The sequence below is a fragment of the Athene noctua genome, chromosome 2 (genome assembly GCF_965140245.1).
Source record: "Athene noctua chromosome 2, bAthNoc1.hap1.1, whole genome shotgun sequence".
NCBI classification, from domain to species: Eukaryota; Metazoa; Chordata; class Aves; order Strigiformes; family Strigidae; genus Athene; species Athene noctua.
Window position 1 is genome coordinate 134,380,488 of NC_134038.1, and position 22,974 is coordinate 134,403,461.

A 22,974-nucleotide genomic window follows, 5' to 3' on the forward strand; every position below is an offset into this window, starting at 1 on the left:
TTTCAACCTTTCTACTCTCACTGTGTAAATGCGAAAGTATTGTAAATCTTGTTGACAGTTATTGCTATATCTATTGGCACACAGTCAGCAGCAGTTTGAAAAGTGTTGTGCAGCATAGCTAGTGCCCATTACCTGTCTCCCTATATTTTCTTACAATTTATTTTCACCCCAGCAGGCAGCACCTCACAATGCCATTAATTTGTTGGGCAGATCATACTTTCCAATACAACCTACTTTACAATGTGCTCTTATAAACAACCTGGTAGTTTACTGGCAATGCTTAACAGTGTCAGGAGGGAGGCTACGATTTAAAGGCAGCAGGTAAAAATGGAGCAGGTCACAGATATGACGTGGTCTGACTGAACTACCTCTCTTTTAATTTGACTTATCATCAGCACAAGTGCACAAGATCACCAGACTTACACTTGGTCTCTGTAAATATGTGCCTGAAACAACACTACTACCAAACAGTGCTTTTTGTTGGTGAGGCTGGACACATGCTTTTGCTACACATTATTCTGCGAATAGCATATCTGCCAGCAGATCATGGGCGCTTATATGAAGAAAACAAATGGAAAAAGAGTTAAAAAAAAAAAATCTTTAAATTGATCATAACAGCAAGTATGAAAAAAACACCCAAACTCTCTCCTTGCTGTGTAATTAGGCACTAGTAAAATACTTGCATGATTCCAATCCATATTTATAGCTACACATATTTGAACGCTTTGGTTAACACAAGTCTTTGCAGTGAGGAATAAAAAAAAACCACAACAGAACAAATTCAGCTTTTTTAATACAACAGACTGAACCTGACGTTTTTTGCTTTAATATATGCTTCTTTTTCCGCATCTCTTTCTGTCTCATACACAAACACTGATTTTCTCTTGTAAATTCCACTTCTATCTCTAGTGAGTAATGCAAGTGTGTATATACCCAAGCTGTGGTCTGACTGGGTTCTTCATATCACCAATATTATTAGAATATTTTACTTATTTTTTTATTAGTAATACTAATGTGTACGTTAACTAAAGCTGTCTCTCCTGTTGTTACTCAAATTTCTGTCAATGCAATATGTTTTGCAAACACTCAAGTAATAGAAAACTAGAATGGATCAGAGGATATGATTATGTGTTACAGCAGCCAAAAATGATCTGCTAGGTTATTCTGTTTTTATTTCTGTATCTTTAATCTAAAGATTCAGGCACCTGGGTCAGGGTTAAATGAGCAGACAGTCTGAGTAATACGCTATCAGACATTCCTAGGAAACACTTGTCTGCTATTAAACAAATTGAATATTGCAGAATGGTTATCGCAGCTTTTTGTACAAAGGTCACAATGTAAAAACATATGTTTGGCATCAGAAAATATTACTGTACATCTAAACCACATATACACATACCAAGTCACATCTAGGATTTGGAGGGGGAGTGGCAATCACTCGCAACATTCATACGTAAAAAGAACCCGGAAGGGTTAAAACTGTCTCGGTCTTAAATTCATCCAACCTCTCTACTTCTTTTTTATAATTTTCCATGTGCTTGCAATGTTTTCTAATAACAGGCCAATTCCTTAACTCACATAGGAATCTAAATTACAATAATCATATGCATTCCTCTCCCCAAGAAAGGAAACACCTGTTGTAGGTAGTTAATTGTTGACTTTTTGTAAGCTTTTGGAAGAAAAATAACATTTACAAATAATACATATTTGAAAAACTTTAGAGGCAGAGAAACACATGAATTATAAAACTGGTATGAAATTCAAAAACTACATTGAGACAGTAACAGATGTTTTCACTTTGTTAATCAAAGAAAAACTCTGTATCAAAGTATCATAATAGGATATGGTTATTTTATTATAACTAAGATGGGGCTACTTTCTGTTCTCAGATGGGTTTAACAACACTTCAGTAATTACTGTTACTCATGCCATATAGCGGTAGGAAACAAAAATTAAGCCCTACAAAAATATGACTGTATGCTTCTGTTAGAAAAATGAAAAAAAAAAAAAAAAAAAGGGTACAATGTAGAAGACATCGCCAACAAATAAATTTTAAAATTTATTCACTTGTTTGTCATAGATTTCTTGCTGAAGTAGCGGAAAAGGCACATATTTATGCAATTACAAAGCACAAAATGTCAATTAAACACATCTGGTTTTAAATATACACACACTTTTTTTTTTTTTTCTATCTGAAGCTTGTTCATTCTTTCTCATCCACATTTCTACATATAGAAAATGTGAAATTCTACCCTAAACTATGGTACTTTATTATTCATTTATATAAACCTGATAATTTTAGTGGAATTACCCCAAAAAGAAGTTATGTCCTGTGCTAATGCTCTTGTACAAATATCCACATTTGATGCACAGCAAAATAAATTTTAAATAACAACCACTCATCTGCTATATTAGCAAACCCTGAGTTCTAGACTCACCACACCATACTGTTGCCACTGTGTTGGATGAGCTGCTGAAACACAGAGCAAAGTTACAGTCAGAGCAAATACCAACATGGAGGAAAGACTCAAGGAAAGAGTTCAGGAAAGGCAGACTTCAGCTTCTCCTGTCATGTACAAAAGAGCCAATTATTATAGAGCTTTACATCCCGCAAGGTGTATCTTCAAGCGAAAATCAAAAGTCTTTACACACATAAATACCAGCAAAGACGTTGCATTCAGTACTAGAAATGGAAAAAAAGAAAAAAAATATGGATAAGCAGGTCAGTTTTGCTACAATGAAAAATGGGACTTGTTACTAAATCTGCAGTGAGTAGGGAAAAATAAAGATCAAAATACCTGGATATTTCATTCACATCCTTTATCATTTACCACATCCTAACTAATGGCTGTCATATAGGTAAGCACTCATTTACCTGGGTTAATAAGGTGCAAGAGTCACGAAGGGCTCTCAGCAAAGCTGGGAAGTACTGTGGAACAGGTCATATGAGTCTTCTGCAGTCACCTGTGCTGAGGTATGCCATAGCACCTGCACAAGGTGTACATAAGGGCATATCTCTTGTTCCAGGTCAGACAGACCCAAGTTAAATTTATCTTGAACCCTGTAAAGCAGCCTGAGCTGCTCTAAGAAGCTGACTGAATACCAGAAGCTTAGCCACATCAGCAAGGTGATGTTTCCACCATTTAGCAGCCAAAGCCAGTATCAGCAGAATATTGCATTAATGCTGCTTGCACAGAATTTGGACTATTTGCATGCTACACTGCAGGTGTACCCTAAAACAATACTTCTCACTTGCTACTTAAGGTGCCATCCCTCCCACCCTCACCTTGTTCTCCATACAAACCAATTTACTGGGGCTTTTTTTATACAATAGCTAGAGTTCATTTCACCTACTGCATTTAATGTCATAGGAGTTATACATGTAAATCTCTGTACTTAGAGATAAGATAGTCTTTTATGCCATTTTAATCAATCTTTGTCATGGGTATGTTACTTAATAGCTCTGTCTTCCTATAGAAAATGAGCAACTTAAGGGAAATGAAACTTTTCAAAGATACATTTTCCTTCTGGCAGTCTGTGAAATACACCGTAATTATCCTCTTTCGATGAATAACGTTTGAAAGAAAATGAACATTCTGTGCACCAAAAGGTATAATACAATGACAATCTCAACTGCCTTGTAAATAAAAGGAAATTGTTTTTCTACTATGATCTATATTGCACAGAAACATATATACCTGCTTTATAAATATGAAACCAAATCAGACTATCAAGCCGTTTTTCAAGGTCCTACTACTTCCTAATAACAATAAAATCAGTATTTCATAACAACAAGGAATTGTATTTATATTTTTAAAAGATTCCAACTGTGTTATGAACGATGGACTCCATCCCCCAGGCTGATAGGCCTACTTGCATGAGTAAGGCTCTTGATGAACACAGCACCTCTTAAAGGTAAGAGAGGAAAAGATAAAGGTATCTAGAGGGGAAGAGCGCATCCCAAAGCTTTTCTGCTGTATGTGTGTAGGACAGACAGGAAAAGGCTTTTTTAATAGCATAATCAAACTGTGACAGTCCAGCCCACATTCTCTTATGGGGAAACCTGTACTATCCTTAACAGCTTGGTAAAATAAATGTTTGAATGAAGATCTTCCAAACTAATGGGTGCAACACACAATTTAACTAAACAGTTAGGACAAAGTGCCATTTACCCCTTCTGGATATCTGAAACTGTCATTCCAGTAAATATGCACATACAGCAAAAGTAAGGAGTCAAGGCCACATAATCTTCAGTAGATAATATGGGACAAAGGCATTTGAATACCTTTATACAATCAGGGAAAATCCAAGTTCTGAGTTAGGAAAATTACCTCTCTACCAAGAATTAAGAATTTGTTAATGTGGAAAAACTGTGATGTTTACTTCTTAATGCCTTTTATTTTTCTTTTATTCTTTTCCTCCACTCCCTGCCCCCCGAATCGCTGCTGCCACAGAGATAAGATACTGCTGGCTGATTACTGGTAATGCATCACAGTATGGAGTGCTCTGTTCTACAGTTTCTAGAACATCCAAAACCTGGGAACTACTATATCAGTAGAAGCAACTTCTCAGTTGCATCCTGCTTTATATGCAGGTCCTGGATTTGCAGAAACAGGTGCTTCCACAGGGACAAACTGGCAAGGCTTCCCTGCCCTTGTTGAATTTGCAACCTCAGCAAAGCCAGAGATCAACACCTCACATGCTGATGAGCTACACCATGCAGTTGCCCTCAGTGAGACAGCAGCTCCCGCTGCCTATTGAGTTCTTGTGTGAGACACAGAGCAAAATGCCCAGCACGGTGGCAACTGATGTTCAGCAGATAGAAGAGGCAATGCACAGTGGTCAAGTGCTGCAACACAAATGCACACAAAGGAAACAAGATATTCAGCATGTAATTCAGATGTTTAAAAGGTGACAAAATAATACAGTCCAAACTAAAGATGGGGCAGTATATAACATCACTGAATGCTACCCTATTTCCCAACACTGCCTATACTGTAATCCCTCAAACAGGTGTTCCCCCGCTGGAGCAGGGTTTGCACACACTGGAAAGACAGATCTTCTACCATGGTCCTTTCTGTTTAGTGGATTAGTGACTACAGCGCTTATGAAAAGGCATGGGACACATCAGCACCAGACCTATAGAAGAGAGCACAGTGCAGCTCAGCAAGGCTTATCTGGCAGAGCCATGCCTGGTTTCCATTCCAGCTCCAAGGACTGTTAAAGTATTTGATGAACTGTTGCCACATGCAGCACATACAGAAGTTCATCTCACCATCTAGTCAGCTGGAAGTGAGGTGTCTAACCTGGCCTATTACTTAGGTTCCACTTACAATAAATGGAGAGTCACCTACAGTGAGCATTTTATTCTGCCTACCTTAGACCCTTCTTTGAGCATGGGATAAACATTTTTCTTGAGGTGACTATCTACTGGCTATAGGGTTGACTTTTAGAGACTGATGTTAACATCACCCTAACTTTAATAGACCTCACAAGGCTTTAATTTACTGTAAACAACACACACTCACAAGAAATTCCATACTGAAATATGTGAAGTTTAGATTCAAGCTTCAGTTTATGCTTTAGGATGTTCTGAACAGCTACGGTGCATGCTTGGACAGGAAAAAAATTTGTTTGTATAAATTTAGGAATTTTTTTCTGATGTTTAAACTTTGAAGAAGTATCTGGATTAAAAAGGTTAACTTTGATATTTATTTTATTTAGAGAATTTCTCTGTCTTCCTAGTTTCAATCAAAGACAGAAAATAAAGTGCCAAAACCCATGAATAATGCTACTATTTTCAGGGGAATTAAATAAAATTTAGAAAAGAAATTAAAATTTCATACAAGGATAATTTTATGGTATTCTCCAAGCAAAGAAACTTAGGTCTGTAAGTAAATTAAGTGGGTTTGTGAGTGCAATGGTCAAAATGCAATAATAATAGGCTTTTCTGAACTTTACACACAATGTTTTGACATATATCATCAGTGATTAGTCCTATTTAAATAGGCAGACAAGCACACATATGGATCCTCCTTCCTTTTCATGGGAACTGAGAGACACGATCTACCAAAACCCTTTTAAATTTAATGTGGTTTACTGCTTTTTAAGAAAACTTCATTTCTTACTTTTTCTGATCTGTGTATCAGACAAGTTGCAGATCTTCTTGGGTTGGCTTTCATTAGGAAAAGTACACCAATGTTAGATTTTCATTCTTCAGACTTCTTCCTTACCATTAAAGACAAAAGACCTTTTCCTTAAATGTAGGAAGACTTGAACAGAAGGCAGTCTCCTTGCTTATCTAACAGTTTTATAGTCAGAATTTGGCTGAGAAATCTGTCTTTCTCTTCACTTTTATATGAAATGCACCAACAGATTTTTGTATTAGTGTGTTCAGTGCTTCCTATTTTCTCAGGTTCACTGTTCTTTTTCTGTTATTTTTCACAGAAATAAAAATGTTTCTGTGTATTACCAAGCAAGATATTTCCAACATATATGCCCTGCTTGTATCTTGATTTTAGATAGAGGCATATACCTTAGTTTGTGTACACAGTTCCTGAGAAAGGACCGCAAGTGGTTTGCAAGCTCTCTCAAATGTGAGAAGGTGTTTATACATCCTTGTTATCTATTCTAGTGAGTTTGAACTTAGCTCAGAACAGTGTGTAATTATTATTTCCTTTGCTGTTTAACTGATTTAACCACTACTTTTCATTAGTTAGACATCTTTCTGCTTCCTTGAATTCTGAATACCAAATGTATTACCTCAAGTTCTTAAACAGATATTGTGACCAACTTAAATTAATTTATTTTCGTCTTTCTTTCTTTAAAGTAATATAAATAGCCTACAACACTGATTACTAAAATTGGTAGAACTTGATTATACCACCACTATTTGCTTTCATCAAACTATATACCTATGTGCACAAAAATATCTAGTTCGTATTGTCAAGGCAGCAATTAAATGATTTTTCTTAGATCCTCTGTCTAAACACTTTCTATAAATCAAAAATCTTAACACAGACCAGCTAAGAGATAGCTATAATTAGTTATTTTTCTCTGTGGTAACGCGTTAATGGCTATATCGCCCAAAACTAACTAAGCAAGATACAAAATAAGGGCAATTACCTTATCTAGCCATTATATTATCCATAGCATTTAATAAAAATAGTATTATAGTAAGTTCATTATACATGTTTTGTACCATGTCATAACTAACCTAAAAGTCTACCAATACTGAATATACACTGTGTATATTCAGTGTATATAGTATATATACTGTGCATATAGAACACAGTTTCTAACTTTTTCAACTTATGAAATTAATTCTCATTTAGATATCTCAAAATTCATAATGTGTCAAAATTTTAAATTTCGAGAATTATAAACAGGAGAAGGAAGTCATCTGGCCAGAGTGTAGTTTATGAAAGACCTTCATAAATTAAATTAGTCTGCTAGCCCACAAAGTTTAAAAGTTTTTTAGAGAACTCTTGTCAGGAATCTCCTGGCTACAGGGAAGCTTGGGATAAGAATCTCCCCCTCCCCTGTAGAGTGCAATTTGACACCTAATAAGAAAGGTATTTTCTCCTCTCTTACTATATATAGGTATTTTGAAGGGTTTTAAGGCCTTCACGCTCTCTGTATTTCCTCTGCTTTTAACTACAGTGAACTGTCTTTATAAACTTTATTCTATTTTCAAAACTTCTGCATTTCCATTCAGAAAGTCATAACGCAGTTCTTAACAGAGATTTCCACAGAGAGTTATCGAATCATATTGGTAAGCTTGGTTTATGCCTAGGTGCTGCAACGTGAATGCACGTTGCCTTGAATTAGTCTATAGCAGGCTGGCATGTTGCTCACTGCAGCTCTTAACAAGCTGTGCAGATCAACTTGGTAAGTACTTGGTTAAGCATCAATGTGCCTGGTGATGCACAAAGTAAATAGGAAGAAAGTACTACACTGAAATATTTATAGTCTAAGGGTTTCACCCATTAATAGTTCATACTGTCTCCAGAAATGAGTCCACTGAAGTGACTGGTACTACTCGTGCAAAACCAAGTTATGTATATGTTTGCAATAAAGTCTTAAGAGACTTTAAACTTTAAAAGAGGTTCCATTTCAGGACAGGGCTCTAACTGAACTTCAGCAATGAAAGCAAATGAAAGCATAACAACATCCACCCCAAAGGAATCCTACTCCACTCAGCAAAAAGTTTCTACGGAGATATTCAAAAGAATTACTTCATTTTTGTTACAAAAAATTTGAAAATTTTAGTTAATATCTCTGTAGAGGAAGAAAATGTTGCTCTTTAACACTTAAAAGTGGTATATGTATTTTATGTAAGATATGTTGTCATGATTGAACTTCAGTTTTAGATATAATTTTGAAACAACAAGTAGCTCAGTTATTTACATTTATGTTTCTCAACTCATACTTCACTTTCTATGCAGTATGTTCATCTTTTTAAAGCACTGATTTTTAGCATTTATCAATATCTGTGTATGTCCAAACAAAAATCCTGTCCAAATAATGTTCAAGGATAGTTCACTGTTACATCTAAAATCTGTGTTTAGAAAAAAGTTATTGTGGATGGATATATCATAGATATGTACATACTAGAAGATTTTAAAACAAAACAACAAATGGAAACATTGCAAGTGTCAGATTCATAAAGTCAAAATACTAAGTAAATCATCTACTTTCACAAACTGTCACATATATCAGATTTTTTCCTAATGCCTTGATTTTGTACAATATAAATTAGAAATTAAAATTAAATTAGAAAAAAAAAATCAGATTTTTACTCTAATAGCACTTGTTGGAAGACCCTCTATATTTCTGAGCAGAAGCTGAAATGAAAACTGGTATTTTTTTCATTAACAAAGATTAGGATAATATTTAGTACATTACAGCTAAATAAGGTTTTCTTTCCAATGAGCTATAAGTTAATCAAATATATTTTCATATATGCTTTATATGGAAATATTAAATCCAGTTACGAGTTAGATAGAAATATTATACACAAACAGGCAGACATACCTATATGCTACCAGCATCAAATTTTGCTCTTTCGCATACATGCACAACTCCTAATGTCATAGGCAGGGAATGTATTTAAATAGTGCACATTTTAAATTGATACATTTCAATATAAATTTTTTCTCAGACTACGTGCATGTAATCAGATTGTTTTCCAAGCAGATGTCCATTTGAATACTTGAAATCCAAATTGTGGTCTGGCTATTGAGTGTGCAGAGATGGATAATGAGAAGGACAAGGAAAAGAGAAGCCTTTTTGCATCAACAGGTGACAACAGTAAATAGGGGGAAAAAGAGGGGAGTAGGCTCAGAGGAATATACTTTCCCTGAATTGTACAGATACATAAGAATGAAAAAAGATTTGGCAGAACTTTGATTCTTTTTCCTGCAGTGATAATCATGTTGCATTTACGTGGCTCATGTCAGGTAATACACACAAGAGAAGGGGGAGGACAGCAGCAGGACATCTCAGAGGTTTCTTCTTTGGAAGTTCGCAACATACTCCTGAGGATGTTCTCAGAGGAGCAGTGCAACACACTCAGGGACAACAAACTACCCAGAGTGAGGAGACAGCTTTCACTAGTCCATGCAAGTATCCCATTTAAGGGCTCAGACTTTGAATACTAAAGTTCAATTCATGTATTTATGGTCGAGTTACAAAACCATAAAAGCAGAGAGACAACAAGAATACAGATTGATATATGGTTAAAAAAAATACAGTTGCACTGTAATTAAAAAGACTAAAACTAAATGTGCATGCCACTTAGAAGTCCCATATAAGGTTAGATTATAAAAAAAAAAAAAATAATTACACAAAACCCAACACCAAAACTTGATATATATGTCCATATGAAAATATGAGGAAGTTTGATTACTGTCTTCTAAAAAGTGCAATGTTTAGCTGTCGTGTGATCAGATGCTTCATTTGAACATAAAACAAACTGAAAGGATATTTATTCCAAATAAGTAAATAAACAGAAGATAACAGGCAGGTATGCATGTATCATGGTTGTGAATACAGGGATACCTATTTCTGCACCAGGCATTTAACACTTTGTAAAATGGTTTCTTCAAACTAAAAAGTGCAATCCAAATGTGCCTAAGAAAACAATCCACTAGACAGTATCAGGCTCTTGGATTTACTTGTACAAAGCTAGTGAAGGAATCATAGTGCTTTAGAACTGACAGGCAGTCAGCTATTTCCAGGGTGGGTAGATTTATATTTATCAAACTGTTTGAGAAGCCTAGACATAAAATTGATTGAATTCCATTATTCAGCAATAATCTTGAATACTGAGATGAAAAAGCACACTCTAACCTGGGAACCTATCTTAGCTAGCAGAATTAAGTGACTATTCTTTGCAGTATAAAATAGGAGTAGATCCATAGAGCAAATGAGTTCATTCTCATATGTTCACACCACATTCATTTTGCAATTTTACTTGGAGTTGCTTTAACCTGGTCCCATGGACTGAACACCCATTTGCAGTCAGAGCATGTGCTCTGCCACACCCCAACTGAAAGGAGTCCAGTTTGCATGCTCAAGACTGCTTAATGTTGCAAACTGGAATGCAATAAACATGGACAACTCACAAGAAATGTACTCCTGTTAAGCACTAAAATGCTACTGTAGATGCAACCAGCAACACTATCCATGTACTCAGTGGCGACATAGAGGTGCTCTATGATATTGAGAAGTCAAATCTCGGCTTTGAAACTGCATTTTGGTTGAAGGCACTTCCAGGTACAGGGCATATAAAGTGATCACAAAATAAGTCATGAGACTACTTTTTCTGAGGTAAGGTGCTTAATGTCTGCATTATGAACACTTCGATAGATAATGTAGGATCTTCTGTTCAGTCTTTAATATTTTCATTATTATTTTATTTTCTCTTGTCCAGGAAAATGGAAATGAGAGTGTAGTAATGTCCTTCTAGTACATCAAAAATAGTCAGAAGTTTGAAATCAGTGTTATGTATGTAATGAATACATACATAACTTCAATAATTAAAGAGGTTATAGCATCTTGTTTTCTACTATCAGAAGGGTGAAATATACTGCCTCCCTATGTTCAGAAGCAACACAAAAGGAAAAATTTTGCTGAGTCCATTACTCAATAGCCTGACACCATCTCTTGAACATCAGGACATAATACAGAAATTGTAGCGTATGCAGAGGCTTAACAGCTGATAAGACTTCAGTTGACAGTGTATTGGTAAGTTACTTTGAGATACTGAGAACACATTGATTGCTAAAACACAGAAATTTGAATCCTAGTACCTACTGCAACATCCAGATCACAGAAAACTACTTTTACTAAACTTTGTCATCCAGCTAAATTAGCTGGAATAAAATCACAACACATTAATTAAGATATAACTAGTGGCTTAAAAATTACTGCTGCTGAAATGTAAAAAATAGGATATCCAGGACTAGTAAAAGGATCACAGTAACATCAGACAGTTAAAGTCCTGATCTTTATTCAGTCTGAATAAGGAGGAGAAGCAGGAAGATACTCTGAAACAAGAGATACTCTTTTCCATAGGATAAAAAGAGAAAAAAACCCAAAACTTTTCCAAAGTCTGATCTGTTCATCCCTTGGTGTGAACAGAATTATGTTTTATAATCACTAGAGCTTGTGATATGCAACAATGTGTTACAATGCACAGTATTAAGATTCTACAAAGTAGAAGAGAGATTACTATTTACTGTAGGTTTTGTCAAGAGTTATGATTAATAATAAAATTTATGGAGCAAATGCGTCTAATCACCAGGAAAGTATATGAGCCCTGAAAGGATGGATCACACCCATGCAAGCAAACTACAGCACACGCATTCAAGGACTGCATACAGCATCACAGTATAGTAACACAAAAAGTATAGACAGCTTTGCTCTTGTTACCCTGAAGTAATTTTCCTGAGCCTCTGGCCAAAGTCTGTTAGAAACAAGGCGTGATTATCCCCAAGTTTTATTCACAATGACATTAAAAATCATTAAAAATGCTCAGTAAGCATTTTCTGACTTCAAAAACTGCAGGTACTTCTAGACTGAGTATCATAGTAGCAAACAGTGCCACATGGTGTGCTTAGTCTGTTTAACAGGTAACAACCGAGGCAGGTTTGCAAGTATACAGACTGCAACTGTCAGCATGTCTTTGTTTATTTTATGCCTTTGCTCCAGTGCTTTCCATCAGAAAAGATAAATGTACAAGAAAAGAAATAGCTAAGAACTGTCTATTCTTTTGCTTGACAAGAGGCAATACAAGGGCAATTATACAACTGAGTTGACTATATGGAGTCAGATAGCCTTTATTAATCTGTAAACTTACCTTGGCAAACAAACTTCAATTCCTTGGCATCTGTGACAGTGGTCCTTTTATCTGACCTCTTCTTTTCTGTCCGACGGTGGCTACGTCTTTTCTTTGTCTCTCCCCAAAGATTTGATCCACCATGCATGCTTGGGATGTTCAGAATGGCAATTCCTTCCAGGGAAATATTGATTAAGTCTAGCTGAATTCCATCACACTGATTAGCAAGGAGAAAAAAAAAGGAAAAAAAAAAAAAGGAGAGAAAGCAGTAAAGAAAAATCAGAATGTTCTACCTATCAGATAATTTTCTTCAATAATTCATCATTCTTAACACTGTTAATGGTTTATTCAGTGTTTATACCCTAAGATATTTATATCGGGATAGGAGATAGGAACTGATCCTCATTCAGAAGGCAAAACATGATTCTTATTCAGCTCTTGATTGCTTGAGTGTGGGACCATTTGGTAGAGTCTTCTTGTTATCTGATATCTATTCATTGACCCAAGTGAAATATATTTGTAGCTTCGCTACAGCTATTAGCAGAAAAATGTTTATGCTACAAAAATTTCTATAGCAATAACTGGAGTTCTTTTGTTGCCCATTCCAGCTAAATTGTCTGTCTTATGATTTTGCAATTCTAATACCCGAGTCCCTGAATATAAAAGTCTTTTCATACGGAGTGTATACAGCTTCATGGAAAAGGGTCTAAGCAGGCCCCAAGAGCACAGAACACCACACAGATACTAGTTTCAATCCAGCGGAACAACTGGCACATTAGTGTAGGGCAATGACTGACTAATAACTCCTACTGGGAGGTAAGCTAAGTAAAACTGGGTACAGCAAAATGCTGATGCAGCTACAGCGTTTCTTATCCCAGAACCTCCATCAGCCAGTTCTCTGAAATATGCATCACTGACAAAGGAAAATGTTGGATACGGAGCTAAAGAATCAATGCTCTAAAAGCCTTCCAAGACTTACTGGACACACAGAAGAAATTTTACTCTGTGGGATAGCCCTTTCAGTGATGGAATCATTACTGTAGGGCATCTTATGTCACTAGTGTGTATTTCTCTTGCTTCCTATAGCAAAACTAGACGTCGAGGCATTTTATAGATGTACATTCCTTTGCTAAATCTGTTAAATCTGGCTTCAAAATTGTACCTTATAAATGGACATATAATTTTCACTTCAGGAGAATGGTTCAAGGACCTTATCAGCCTGTTCAGCATCTTCTCAAGTTGCAGTAGCCTACAATATTTGTAAACACAGTTCACCTGACACACATTGTATGAGATGTGCCTCATTTGATAGGATACCCCTAGCCTTCACTGACTGTAATTTACTCAGACTAAGTCCTCCTCCCTACCCACACTGTTTTAGGATCAGGGGAAGCTCCTAACCCATATAAAACATTACAAAATACTGAAGAACCTCCACAGAAGAAAAAAAGACCCAACTTCAGATTACTACAGTTTAACCTGCAGGTGGAAGGCAAAGCATCCAGTTCTACTTATTCATTACTTTATCACTGGTTCATCACTGAACCAGCCAAAGCTCCCAGGATTCATACACTTGTACCCTGGCCAGAGGCAGATTAGCTTCATTCCTTACAACACAGCTAAAATATACAGCTATCCTAGCAAGTTACACACTCCTTATAGTGTATAGCAGCCTATTTTTAAAATGTTAGATACTACTTCTGCAATGTTCTGCAAGCCAGTAGGGGGTCCAGTCATGCACTTAAAACTGATTAAGGGTCTTATTTTGTAATTCCAATATACAATAATCAGGAAGAAAACTGGAAAAAATTAACCATGCTTCAGTAATAGTCCACTGACATCTTGCAGCTTGCTGCTCTGTGGGTCACTGGCACTTTTCCCTCTTTGCCTAAACCTTTATCACAGCTTTGAAGAAGAAAGCAAAATACAACTCAAAACCAACTGCACACAATTATTTGTTTACCCTGAAACTTTCTGCGATCACAAAACAGAACTGTTTTATGATGCATACTCTGCACCTTCTTAATTCTTCTAAGAAGAATCTAAATCTGGAGAGAGAACAATTTCAACATTAAGATTTCAGTTTAATATTTTCTCTTGAAGAATTACATTTTAAAACCTGTGTATTATATTCATATAGGGAAACCTTTGAAGCCAAAAGACATATCAGGAAGTGAGTTGGCAGTTGTGGCAACTACTGTAATTGAAAGTGTGATTTTTTAATCACACTTTTCTTAGAAGAAAAAAGGCATGGGTCTTCACTGTTATTTTAGAAGCAAATTTGTGGTTCCCCCCTATATTTTATATGTATTAAATATTAAGATGATTTATTTTACTAAAAATTCTGCTCATGTGTATGCTCACTTACTGCTATACATTCTAGATAAACAGATATTAATTTCATAATTAAAAGTAATCTTGTGTAAATACCCTGCAGGCCTCAATGAATCAAACACATACTGTGTGTCAGGCCTCCCACTGTCTTCAAGTGGAATGTACTGGCTGGATAATTAGATAGTACATATTTTTTAACCTTATTTGCATGCATATTATATCTTTTGCACATTGACAAGCAGCAGTAACAACAAAAGTCAGATTACCACAGGGAATTCCCACAAAGAAGTCTTCATTTCTTATAATTTGCAGCCTAAATTAAAATAATTTGATCTTTGACAAGGATGAAATGTCAAGCAGAAGGGGGTCCTCTACAAGCCACGGCCTGTGGCTTCTGAAATCTGCCTAATTTATGTCAGTCACTTCTTAATACATATTTAAGTATTACACGAGAAAGATGATAAATATGCAATCTGACACCTTTGGTATTTCCCTGCTGTTAATTTATAAAGGTCTAGCGTCCCCCAAACTGACTGGAATTATTTAAATAAAAGAAGAATTGTGAAATAGGATGGTGCAGGGTCTGGCTTCCATTTTCACTCAATATTGAACACAGCAGGTAGTACACTAAGACAATTATTTGACTAGGCCTCAGAATCCCACAGTGACAAGGAACTTTCTGAATTAGTAAAGGAGGATTTCTTTTGTTCATACACAGACAAGAAGTCTGTGCTACAGGTAGCTCTGCGTTGTCCTAACACACTCATATGCTACAACAACAAAACACAGATGTGTTCTGCTCTTTTTCCTTTTATTTATTTATTTATTTTAAATTTCAAATAATTCAACTATGCTGCTCTAGTTCTTTTTTGCCTTCTTTCCTGTCCTTAGTCTCTTTTTGGACATTATCTTTTACACTTCATTCATTATATTAAATATTTTCAGATCATACCCATGCCTGAAAACAGCTGACATTAAGGCTTTGCTGTGTAGCCAAGTGCAATATCATGGAAAACTTCATGATCGTTTAAACTAATTTTCCCCACCCGCTAATATCAGGTGGTACATGAGGCTTCCTCTGGTCCCATGATGCTTTTATAGTGTTGCAGGTATGGACCACGCCATCCTCACACTGCATCTATGCCTACTCTCATTAAATACCCTTCAAACACCTTTCTTTTTTTTCTGAAGTGGAAATAAACGCAAATGCTCTAAGCTGTAAAATCTTAAGCCTTATTTACTTACACATTATTATTATTATTATTATTAAAAATATATCCTTTATTTTGCCCCATTTTTTTCCCTTTAGAACCTTTGTTCCTTTTCTCAACTTCTTGGATCCCAATTTGAAAATAAAACCACATCTTATTCCGGGCAAGATAAGAATTTAGTGTCCAAACTTTGTTCTGCATCTTACACAGAGAAAATATACCGAACATAAGAGACATGAATGTCTATCAGGAAAGTCAAGCTTAATTATGGTAGAAATCAAATATGGGGTTGAACATATATTTGTCAATAGAATGTTTGATCGCTGGCTCCCAGTTCAGAGATACAGATCCTTAATCTTCAAGGGCTTTGTCCATTCAAAATTTAGCTGCAGAACAAATGCATTCTGCGTGCATCTTATTTGGAGTGAAATGTATCATACATGAAGCTCTCATTTACAGCACCATGCCCAAGCAAAGGGCAGCAGGTTAAGAATCAGATGAAAACAGTGCTACTCCCAAGTGTTTATAATGTTCAAGCACAAAACATTATATACAAGCATACTTGCAAGCATTGTTCATTTACATGTAATTTACTCATTGTAAATAAATCTGTAAATAACTACCTCCTAATACTTCTTGTGTAAAGGTTTTGTGAACTATTTCACCTATGATTTTTATTCCTAATTGTAGGACTAATGATAACGACCAGAATAAATGAAGTTAGTATTAACAAACATGTCTCCTATACTGGCAATGTAATACTTCACCAGTAATAATAGTGTTACAGATATGAATTAGTAATAACCATACAACTGATATCATCAGCATCACAAACTTGTATGCATACTTGTTTGCTTTGGGATGTTAACATTTCATCATCCTTTCAATAGGCACAATTAGATGGTTTAAGATCACATCTTAATATGTATCAGGCTATGTAAGATTTCTATCAGATATAAATATTTTCTTGGGAAACCCTGTTCTTCAATTCGTATTTAATCAAAAGCTACATTTAACTTGCAGTATATTCAAATCCAATCAAACCACATAATCATTTCTTACAATAACTAATCAAATAATTTTATTAGGCTACATGTATTTAAACCCATATGTGTGAAGCACTGTACTGGGAAACGAGGAGGGGTTTTTTTGGTTTGTTTTTTTTCTGGGGTTTTTGTTTGGCTGGTTGTTGGGTTTTTAGTTTTTAATCGTGGAGCATGCTTCCACTTTAAAAAGAAACTTAACAGTGTAACAGGCAAGTCTGGCACCACAGGTCTTACAGTTTCAGTCTCAGTGTTCTTTGCTACTGTTCTATTATCAGATCCACAGTCCCTCCAGATCATTTCAGACTTCACCTTTCAGAAGGCTTTGACCAGACACTCATAGCTCTCACCATACCTCTCCAAGTGCCTCATGCAAATATTCCATTGACAGTTTCTCATTTCTATTGGAAAGGAAAAGCACCACAATCCTCATGAGAAATTATTTTATTATTTAACTTAAATTCTCAGGTTTTTGCCTTTATAATTTCACATTTTTCATCTACTTAATTAAAAATATCAGTCCTCCAAACAGTTTGTCTAATATAACCGCTTAGACCATCAGCCATCAAAGTAGCAGTGGTACATTATTATAAATTCCTATTTTGTCTGTAACTATCCTGTGTCTTTTCAGCTAATGTTCAATGTATAATGGAAAGATGACCCCTTGTGCAGAGAGAAAAGCTATTTAATGAAGGGGAATGATTCAAAAAAATATATATTCTTTAACCTTTATTCAGGAAAGTAAGTACAATTTTAGGGAATTGAGTTTTAAAGGTTATAAAAACTTGGGACCTAGAAATAATAAGATTTTTTTTTTTTTTATTTTAATCCTGCAGCAGCTCTCACTCCCTCTGACAGTCTTTCATTTTTCCATCTGACCTAGCCACACTCTCTATTGATTTCTAATGTTATATTTCACCTCTTGACCTTGTCTACTGTATTAAGACTTCACTAATCATCAAACTGAACTTTGTTCCAGTGTGCAGGGCTACACTACAAATAGACATGATAAAAATAATATTTTGGAATATAGGGTCGAAAGGATGCGCACTGCTTTGCCTTTTTGGATTCGGGCACTCTGCACCCTTGCTCCCTGCATTTCAGCCAAACTATAGTGACATTTCAAGGATAAAGGCAAAAATTAGTTTCTTACTTCTATTTCTACAGATTCATGCAGCTTCTTACAGGTGGCTGAGAAAGTTTCCGAAGTGCCAAATTCAAAATACCAAAATTTGTTCTTCATTCTGAAACAAGAAAAAAAGAAAAGAAAAAAGAAAGATCTTATTCACTATCAATATGTGACAAAAGTGATCATCCTGTCTTCCATTATAAGTAATGGCAAAGGCTTGGGAACATGTGACATCCCATTTGAAATAGATGAGCTCATAATTTTCAAAGCTTAAATGTTGGTGTCAAGTTGTATGATATCCCCTAAAGGGATAACAGGAATGTGTTGAACTGACAGGTTCAAATGTACCTTTGACTATTCTTTTTCAGTGACTATCAGAATATTTTTTGTCACTTAACCGGTGACATGCCTCAGAAAAATGTATCGATTTTATTTCACGTCTTATACCTACTATACGATTTCTGATTCATGGTTAGAATCTCTATCCCACAGAGTACTAGCATGTGCAAACAGGGCCCTCCCATCATGAAGAGTCAAGACAAAAATGTAGCATGCCTTAAGTTAGCTAAAGGTGCAAGTAAATGCTTATTGTTAACAATGACAGATGAGATACTAAAAAAAAAAATAAATTCCAGATCTAACAATCTTTAGATATTTTGCTGTAGGAGAGCTGTATTACTAGATAATTAACTCATAGACACATTTTAAATGGGGATTGGGACCTGCATCTTGAAGTTCATTAACAGATTCTACAGAAAAAAAACCCCAACAGATATAATGCTAGTAAATTGCTTAGTTTATCACGACACCAGGCAGAGATTACACTTTTTTCTTCTTAAATACATAAAGACCACACTTCTGTTTTCCCAGATTTATTGCATACTGTTAAATACAATCAGGACACTAGCAGTACCATTTCAAATAAGTATGTGCAGTTTTGTTGAACTCTCATGAGTAATTATTATTTTGCAACAAAACAAGCAGCCAAACTAAAAAAAAAAAAAAAAAAAAAGACACTGAATTAGAACTCATTAGTCACACTTAGGAACATATCAACACAGTTCATCCACTTGTATAAACTGTTCTCTGACACAAGACACAGCACAGTGTGCTAGGAACCTGAAAATGACTGAGTTTGCATAGGTTAGAAGTGAAGAGTGAAACACCAATGTAGATGACTGTCAAACATGTCAGCAAAAGTACATACCCTAACCTCGGTATTTAGTTTGAATTACACATAGAAGTCTACTTAGTGGCTCTTAAAGTGACTTAATGGCTCTTAAGGTCACAAAGGGAGAAGGGGCACTACAGTGCTGGCCATTCCCAGAAAACTGCTGGCACAAGAGCCAGTGATTCCTGGTGCAGTACCAGAGGTCCTGAAAAGGGTGGGGAACAGAAGAATATTAAGTGACACATTTTTGATGAAAAAGTTACAGGCCTTTCCAATGGTTTTTGTACAGAAAATTTGAAAATGTTTTGAAAAAAGTTTTGAGATAAAAATTTTTGAGATTCTGGGATAAATGGCATATTCTCAAAAGAGCTCCAACAACCAGAAGGGCTCAGGCCAGATTCAGCTTCAAGGCTCCAAGAGTCTGTGAGTGGAAGTGATCTGATGTATGTTCCTTCTATACCTGCAGATTACTTAGCACACTGACATGGTGACCTTGGATCAACTACTCTATTTATGTCAATGTATATGAAGAAACGTAGAGTCCTTTAATTTCCAAGCAAGCGTGAATGAAGTCCTGAATTCCTGTTGGGTCCCTTTGGAAAATCTGGATACAGCTATTTCCTCATTACTTTCTACACAGGGACAATGAATAATGAAAAAATAATAAAAAAAAAATACCCTTATGTTAAGTATTTAGAAAAAAACTTTGACATTTCTTTTGATCCCATTATTGAGTAAGATCAACAAGCCTTTGCATCTTCTCTTTTGAGAGCCTTTGCTCTTGCTAGTCAGTTATTTTTACCCCAAATTAAGCATATTTTCTTTTTTTCTTTACTGAAAGGCCTGCTTTAAATTGGCTTATTACCACTGTATATAGTAAACTCTTTGACTTGCACAGAGAGAAGACAGATATGTTTTAAAGTCATTCAGAATATATTGAGTCAAATTCATGTATTTTGAGTTCAGCAAAACAAAACCCAGCATTGCCAGCGCACTCAAGGTTTACTAGAAAATTTAGATCTACAAATCAAAAACTTGTAGAATTATATGGTAGAAGATAAGTACATTTATCAGGTGAGGTTTTGATGGTAGGTTTATTTATTATCACTGTAATATACTCTGTAAGATTCTATTAGGCCAAAAAGTGTAGTCTTGTGAGCTTGTCATCCTTTCTCTAGTTGACTATGTCTGTTTTTAAAGACAGAAAGACAATCTACTTGACAGCTTTTCCAGTACAAAAATAGATGTAGATGCAAATAATTTTATTCTTAATTTTCAAAAGGATTTACCAACTCCTTTTACCAGCCATGAAATAGATTAGATTGAATGTTTTTATCGAACAGAAAATTGTACTAGAACTTTTCTTATGCATACAAAACAAAGTTAAAGGTGAAGAAATCAGGACAAATTATCCTAAAATTTGGTAATTTAGACGTGTGCCAACTTTTAATAAGAGATGACCAAAATAAAGATGAAGTCTGTTTCAGTAATAATAATTAAAAAGAAGTGCTATACAGTAGCACTTTTCTTTACAACACTGATCTTGTTGGAGTAGGAAAGGGAATAGATTATTTTACAGGAAAGTGTTTTTGCATATGCTTCAAAGTGCATAGCTAAACTCTTAAACAACTTTGTGTTTGAAAATACAATATAAATAAAACATCAGTCATGATTAAAGGCTGACCTATCTAATCCTGCTATTGGATTACAGTATGTCAAAATATATACAGTCTATAAATGTAGGAACAACGAAACAAAAATGTACTTCAAGAGTCTAAACACCTTTTATGCTGGCAGTGTTCCACATTTGCAAGTATTGGTCAATTTTCTGATAAGTGGAACGATCTTCTTAAACAGGGATGAAACCAATTGGCAAGACAGTATGGGAATGCTAACACTGCCATTTCTTACAGGGTTCCTAGACTGTGGGTAGATGTCAGACTTACTTAGAAACTTGGATACATTTCTTGGAAAAGTTCAGGCTAATATTTGGTAATCAAGGCAAAATGATCAAAATAGTCTGTGATATGGGTTTGCTCCATTATCAGTTAATCAGAAACCCCCCTACTGCTAAAACTATTTTATATAACCTTTCTGATTAAGCAATTACAAGGCATGTCACTGAAAAATTGTCCTGTATCTAAATATGGAAATAGTAAATACTTTATTCTATACCTGAAGAGCATCTATACTTCATTGCAGTATGCACTTTGTCAGAATGTGCATAACAATGGACCAGCTATAGGCTGCTAATAAAAGGTCACAAGAAGGAAACAGGAGCATCTTTAAACTTAAGAAACAAATTCATATTCTTGTCTTAAGGGTCTATAGTTGGGGCAAGAACTTACTGCTACATTTGTAAGTTTGTCACACTTTCTACCACATACTATTTACACTTCTTATTTATATTTACTATATTTATTTCCACATTAATTATGTAGTGTCAAGCTTCAATGACTTGAGCTAAAAATTTCTACATCAGTAAATTTCTGACTGCAATTTTTATAAAATTTCAGCTGAAATACTTTGACCATTTCTGAAAATCACTGGAGAAAAACATGTATATTTGCTTCTATTAAGTGTGTTTGATAACATATACTTTGAACTGTTTTAATACAGCTACACTTTCAGAGCAGAGATTTTAAATTTAGCACAAGGATGGCCTTGCATCAAGAATATGCCTCTGGCCATCTGCATGAAAATACATACAGAATTTAACTATATTATGGCCGTTTGGAAATACACTCTGGGAAAGCTTTGTTTTCAATATTCACATATGGCAGAGAAAGGACAAATTTTAGTTCTAGTGCTGTCATCTTTTATCATTTAACCTACACAAAGTATAGAGATTTTTGAAACTACCAGAATTCTTAATTTTTCCAAGGTAAATTCCTTGAAAAGTCCACTGCCAGGAAGCAATCTTTACCACAAATCTTGTGCAAGAACATCTGGCTCATAGACAAGCAGCACTTGATTTCCTCCATAATCTATACTGTTCCCCAAAATATAATCCCTAAACACTGCCTTCTGAATTTTTAAATTTTTTTAGAATCTATTCCAATTATGTTACAGAAGTACTGGTTTTTTTTGTCAGTGATTGTCAAGAGTTGGTCTCAGTCTATATCATAAATTCATAGTTTTCAGCATAAAGCTCCCATTCTAAGAGCAGCATTCATAAACAACAGCGTACAGAATGTAATAAATTTAAAAAAAAAAAATTCATGTGAAAGAGAAAAAAAAGAGTAGGAAAGAAGACATATAGAGTGCATGCTTATCATCTCATTCACCACATTTCTGGATAGTGCTCAGAGCCACAGATTCAGGGTGAGTGTTTAAAAGAGCATGTCTTTCTGGCTCCCTTGTTCACCCTTTTGTCCTCTGTTCCTAGGAAATGTGGAATAACATGTAGAACCACCTCTGCAGGGAATCAAAAATACCAGAAAAGCATGCAGAAATGGAGCTGTGAGACATGGCTGTATTTCCAGAGAAGAAACTATGAAGAGTCCAAGGGGAGAAAGTGGTTGACAAGTATATGCGAAAAAAAAAAAGATCATCACAAGGAAAAATAAAGGAATCAAGAAAGAGAAGAATGTGAAAAAGATAGGAACCTAATTTCAAAATGCATTGAAGTTCTGCAATGCTGAAAGAATGATGCTAAAATAGAGAAGGGTAGTAAAAGAAAATAATCCTAAAGGAGACCCAAGTAAAGCCATACAGTTTTGAAGTTTGAAAATATGGATAAT

General features: G+C 35.3%; 1 protein-coding gene across 5 annotated transcripts in view; it reads right to left on the reverse strand.

Annotated features, from left to right (window-relative positions):
* DGKB (diacylglycerol kinase beta) overlaps positions 1-22,974 on the reverse strand; it is a 360,852-nt gene that overhangs the window by 67,918 nt on the left and 269,960 nt on the right. For all 5 annotated transcript variants that reach the window (XM_074898029.1, XM_074898032.1, XM_074898031.1 and 2 more), the window contains 2 exons: positions 18,085-18,175; positions 12,365-12,560 (listed from right to left, as the gene is read on the reverse strand). In XM_074898029.1, the coding sequence (XP_074754130.1) occupies positions 12,365-12,560; positions 18,085-18,175 (287 nt within the window). The remainder of the gene's footprint in view (positions 1-12,364; positions 12,561-18,084; positions 18,176-22,974) is intronic.